The 6231-nt window shown below is 37.6% G+C and overlaps 1 protein-coding gene across 3 annotated transcripts in view; it reads right to left on the bottom strand.

Moving 5' to 3' along the window:
• The window catches only part of FAM184A (family with sequence similarity 184, member A), a 210548-nt gene that overhangs the window by 30562 nt on the left and 173755 nt on the right, over positions 1-6231 (bottom strand). For all 3 annotated transcript variants that reach the window (XM_006839883.1, XM_006839885.1, XM_006839884.1), the window contains one exon: positions 1358-1570. In XM_006839883.1, coding sequence (XP_006839946.1) covers positions 1358-1570 — 213 coding nt within the window. The remainder of the gene's footprint in view (positions 1-1357; positions 1571-6231) is intronic.

Below are 6231 nucleotides of genomic sequence, written 5' to 3'. Positions count from 1 at the left end.
GCTGCACAGGAACTTTTTAAAGTGTTGAAGAGCAAAGATATCAGCTTGAGGACTAAGGTGCGCCTGACCCAAGCCATGGTATTTTCAATAACCTCATATACATGCGAAAGCTAGACAATGAATAAGGAAGACCATAGAAGAATTGATGTCTTTGAATATGGTGTTGGAGGAGAATACTAAAAGTGCCATGGGCTGCCAAAAGAACCAATAGATCTGTTTGGGAAGAAGTGTAGCCAGAGTGCTCCTTAGAGGCCAAGATGGCCAAACTTCGTCTCTCCTACTTTGGACATATTGTCAGGAGGGAACAGTCGCTGGAGAAGGATATCATGTTTGGTTAGGTGGAGGGTCAGAGAAAAAGAGGAAGACCCCCAACGAGATGGATTGGCCAGGTGGCAGCAGCGATGTACTCAGGCGTGGCAACAATAGTGAGGTTGGTCCAGGATTGGACATTGTTTCGTTGTGCTGTGCAAAAGGCCGCTATGAGTCGGTGCCGAGTCGATGGCACCTAACAACAACAATAAATAAGTGAGGAGTAGAAGTACAAGGCAAAAACTGTTTTTCTGTTAGATCTTCATTGTAATTATAAGATCTTTGGAAGAAATTAAAAAAAAATTGTTATAAAGTGAAATAAACCAATAAATCATACTAAAATTATATCAAACTAACATTTTAACTCAGAACTGAGCATGAGGAACCTCGGGCATATAACATAGTTAATCCAATTGATTTGATTTAATTCTCTTCTGACTGAGCTGACGGCAGTGCCAACTCCTTTCCATAGCCTCTGGGTGGTATATAAGGGAGCTGTACGGTTTTTCAATGTTTCTACTTTATTTTCATTATAAATCCGTATATAGGAAAGACAAATTTACAAGGAAAAAATCAATTCTAAAATAGAAATCTATAAAACATGCTTTCCTTCTTTTCTGTACATCAGGCCTGGAAGAAAAAAAAAATTACAATTTTATGAGAACTATTTTAAGGATAAGATAGTATTAAATGATAACAGAGTAGGTATAGGCAACTAGAACTATGCTAAAATTCAAACTAACTTTATTTAATCACTGCAAACTATATTACAAGCCAAATAGTGTATTATTTTCATCATGAACTTGACATTATGGTTAGAAACAAACATTAGCCTTAGTTGAATTTGCCTGCTAGTTAGTGCTAATTAGTATATACATTTCATCACTATTACCCCTATCAGAAGCCGCATCTGAAAAAAAAAGACACAAAAGCATTTAAATAAAGGTATATATAATTTTTTTGAGTGAAAAATGAGCTATTAAGAATTTAAATGGCAAATCAATTATTAGGCTTTGGGATATATTTGAACATTAAACATTAAACTTACTCTTTGTTCCTTTTCCTTTTCTACTTCCATAGTTTGAAATGCAAGGACATGTGCCTCTTTTAAGGACTTATGTCTTTGCTGATGTTGTTCCTCTAATTCTTCAAGCTCTTGTGTAAGCCGTTGTCGTTCTTGTGTAAACTGGGCTTGCAGTTGTTGCAAAGATGTCTGAGACTGGGAAAGCTGCATCTCCAGATTCTGTTTCAGCAAGGATATCTATGCCACAGAATGGGACACAATGAAGAATAAATACAGGGCATATTTCATAAACTACCAATCTAAGGGGAAAAAGCATTATGAAGATATTAACTACAATGAAAGAATTGTCTTAAATACATTTCCACGGTACTTAAAATAAATCTCAGTAATTACACCAAAAATACATTGCTTCCTTGGGTTAAGTTTGTAGATGTTCTTCAGAACACTGCAGCCCACATGTAGAGATACAATGAATACCTATGTTGCTTGGCAGTAAAAAAAAATCACAATAGGAAATATAAACAGAAGACAACCAATATTGCGAGGTTATAGTCAAGTCAAGGAGAGAGCATGGTAAGCTAACCTGATTAATTTGTGAAATACTTAGTAACAGTCTTTAAGACTGTGGGCTCTGTCCTTATTCATACTAACAACTCTCTGGGTTGTGGAGAGAGTAACTAAGTGTGTCAATAGACCATATTCACTTAGAAAAGTGTCTGGCACAAAGTAAATATCCAATAAATGTTAGCTAAGATTATTTGAGAATTAAAAAACAAACACTATTATCTAAAACATTTGTCAGTTCATAATTTAGCCTCTTTGTAGCAAAATATTTATATCTGAGTTTTTACTTATTTTAAAAGGAACTACATACCTGAAGCCTTTTTAAAAATCACAAGCATCTCACAATCCTTTAATTTTATCTTTATAATATAATGTCAGATGCCTTACTGTGGAAAATGGATTTGTCACTCCTTTTGAAGATAAACAACACCACTCTTAATGTGTCTAACCTGTTTCTGGATGTTTTAACATACTTGAAATTGTGGTGTTTTAGATATAAAGCATTTGTGTGGCACTGCAGGATAAACGCCGAATTGCTAACCACAAGGTTGGCGGTTCAAACCCACTAGCCGCTCCTTGGAAACTCTATACAGGATCACTATGTGTCAGATCCGAATCTATGGCACTTAGTACCACCAATATCTGTAACATATTATATATTTTCATATATATTTGATTAAATAATTTCATTTATTTCTATTTTCATATAAAGGATATTTAACTTGAGACAGTATACCTCACTCATATTCTAAATGAAATCTGAAACTAAAAGGAACTTAGCGGAACTAGATAAAAAGTTGTAAAATGTGTTACATTAAACAATGTAAGATACTCTACATCTATATACAAGTAAAACCGTTTTTGTGGCCAATAAAGCCAATGAAAAGAGAAAACTATAAAGTGGGTTTTTATAAATGAGGAAACTTTTGGTTGTTGGAAAGATTATAGGCTGCCTCTCATGTCTCACAAAGAAAAAGAAAATCTGGGAATCACCAGGATGCAAAATAGGAAGGGAGAAAAAAAAACTGAAAACAAGAAAGGTCAGAAGCAAGTAGCTCTCTGCCTTTCAGCAGCAGGAAACAGTCACAGAATGCAGGCAGAAAGTGAGCTCAGGGTAGATGGTGAGCTGTCTGGAATGGTGTGAGACAAAGTTTAAATCAGTATTTACTGTTTAAACAGTCACAGAATGCAGGCAGAAAGTGAGCTCAGGGTAGATGGTGAGCTGTCTGGAATGGTGTGAGACAAAGTTTAAATCAGTATTTACTGTTTAAACAGTCACAGAATGCAGGCAGAAAGTGAGCTCAGGGTAGATGGTGAGCTGTCTGGAATGGTGTGAGACAAAGTTTAAATCAGTATTTACTGTTTAAACAGTCACGCACTGGTAAGAAAAGATAAACTGACATCTTAATGTATTTCCAAAGAAATGACTACCAGTTGAAAGGGATATGAACTCCATTTATTAATTTCCTCAGAAAAAGAAGATTTCTGGGGTCCTATTCTACCAGCAGTTCCGCAGGAGAAAGATGAGGCGGTCTGCTCCCATAAAGATTTACAGCCTCAGAAACCCTGTGTAGGGTCGCTATGAGTTGGAACCGACTCCACAGCACATAACAACAACAACAACATTGACGGTGTGGTGCTATGGACTAATGCGTCAGACAGTAAAGTCGTTTGAACTGCAAGGTCAGTGGTTCAAGCTCACCAACTGCTCCCTGGAAACCCTATACAGGATTGCTATGTGTCGGAATCGACTTGACGGCACTTAACAACAACAAAATTGATATATTTGGAGTCCAGGCAATGCAACTCTCTGCACCTCTAAATGGCAATGACATGCACAGTTATAGACTGGAATAAACCCTGCAAAGGTGAAAACTACCTCAGACAGCAACAGCCAAGACCATAGTTGTCTAAGGTGGAAGTCCAAGACAATTTAGACCAAGTGATTTCTCACCATTTTATGGCAGAAGAATAAGGTTGAAATGAATATTCAAGACAGCGCTGAAAGGAAAAAAAATCCTAAAAGCGTCATGGCAACCTCCTGCCATCAAGTTGATTCTGATTCAAGGCTATGAGTCTTTATGGGAACAAAAAGCCTCCTCTTTCTTCTGAGGAGCAGTTGGTGGATTTGAACTGCTGACCTTGTGGTTAGCAGCCCAAAGTGTAACCCACTATGACACCAAGGTTCCTTTAAAAGAAAATTTTTGTGTGTTGTCCAGTCAATTCCGACTCATAACAACCCTGTATGTGGTTTCCGAGAGCAGCTGCTGGGTTTGAACTGTTGACTTTGAGGTTACCTTCATAGTGCTTATTCTACAGAGTCACACCAGGGCTCTCAGAGGGTAATATGCAACAGAAATGTGTGTTAGTGAACACTGATGGTAAATGATAGAGTAATTTTCTTCCTAATCAGCTGATTCAATCTGATATCACTTCCAGAATAGAGATCACTCTGGTAACAACTTAAAACATATATGGGAAAACTGGGGAAAGTGTGCGTTACATGTAGGATAATGATGATACTTTCAAAGCTACTAACTGGCACTTGTCCAAGTGGTGTTGAAATGCATACAACAGTCTTCGTTCACCAAGCTTTTGCTTTGGTTGTTATGGATTGAATTATTCATCCAAAAAGATATTTGAAGTTCTAACCCTAATTTACTTGGAAATATGGTTTGTCTTTTGTTATCAGTTAAATTAAATAAAAATCATACTTCAAGGACTTCTAGTGTGGCGCTGTAAATTAGCACTGGACAGCAAACCACAAAGTCAGCAGTTCAAGCCCACAAGCTGTTCCTTGGAAACCCTAAACAGGGTCGCAATGAGTCAGGGCTGACTCAGTGGTACTTAACAACAACTGAGTAAAATGGGTCCTAATCCTAATTCCTCTGACTGATGTTTATAAAATGGGAGAACAGATATGTAGAAAAAATGACACAAATGGGGATGAAACCATGTAAGGATTCACTTACAAGCCAAGAATCGCCAAGAAATGCCCCTGGCTACCATGAAGCTAAAATGAACTTGCATATAGACCAAAAGGCAGTTGTTCTAACAGAAAAAGGGAATAAAGCAGTGTTTAAAGTTAGGAAAGTTGTGCATAGGGTTATATCCTTTCACCATACTTATTCAGTCTGTATGCTGAGCAAATAATCCAAGACACTGGACTATATGAAGAAGAATGTGACATAAGTATTAGAAGAAAACTAGCAACCTACAAAATACAGATGTCAATCTTGTTTGCTGAAAGCAAAGAGGACTTGAATGACTTACTGATAAAGATCAAAGACTACAGCCTTCAGTATAGATGGCATCTGCATAAAGGAAACAAAAATTCTCATAACTGTTACCAGATAAACAACATCATGATAAAGATTGAAATTGTTAAGAATTTCATTTTATTGGAATTGATAATCAATGCCCAAGGAAGCAGCAGCCATATATCGAATAACATATTGCATTGGGCAAATGTGCTGCAAAAGACCTCTTTAAAGAGTTGAAGAGCAAAGATGTCACTTTGAGGACTAAGTTGTTCCCAATCCAAGCCATGGTATTCTCAATTGCCTCAGGAGCCCTGGCAGCATAATGCATTACGAGCTGAACTGTTAATCGCAAGGTCAATAGTTCAAATCTACCAGTTGTTCCACGGGAGGAAGATGATGTTTTCTGCTCCCAAAAAGATTTATAACCTCAGAAGCCTTATACAGGGTCACTATGAGTTGGAACTGACTTGGTGGCACACAAACACCAACTAACATATATATGTGAAAGTTGGTCAATGAAAAAGGAAGACCAAAAAAGATGAAGATGTCCCATTTGGTGAAGAATATTTACTATACCATGGACTGCCAGAGCATGAATAAATCTGCACTGAAAGAAGTACAGCCAGGATGATCCTTAGAAGCAATGAAAAGACTTCATCTCCCGTACTTTGGCTATGTTATCAGGAGGGACCAGTCCTTGGAGAAGGACACCATGTTTGGTAGAGAGTCAGCAAAAATGTGGGAGACCTTAGTGAGATGGACTGACATGGTGGCTGCAACAGTGAGTTCAAACAGCAATGATTATAAGGATGGTTCAGGCAAGACTAGGCAGTATTTCGTTCTGCTATACATAAAATTGCTATGAGTGGGAGCCAACTTGATGGCATCTATTAACAATAACTATGAAGTGGAAAGAATTAAGGAAAGCTCTTCCAATAGAACACCCCTCGTCTGTCAGTTTGTCGTACTGTGGTGGCTTGTGAGTTGCTGTGATTCTGAAAGCTATGCCACTGGTATTTTAAATACCAGCAGGGTCACCCATGGTGGACAGGTTTCAGATGAGCTTCCAAA

Source organism: Chrysochloris asiatica, unplaced genomic scaffold (genome assembly GCF_000296735.1).
Source record: "Chrysochloris asiatica unplaced genomic scaffold, ChrAsi1.0 scaffold00027, whole genome shotgun sequence".
Lineage (NCBI taxonomy): Eukaryota > Metazoa > Chordata > Mammalia > Afrosoricida > Chrysochloridae > Chrysochloris > Chrysochloris asiatica.
The sequence above is the reverse complement of the archived record's forward strand: the minus strand, read 5'-3'. Positions and strand labels throughout refer to the sequence as shown.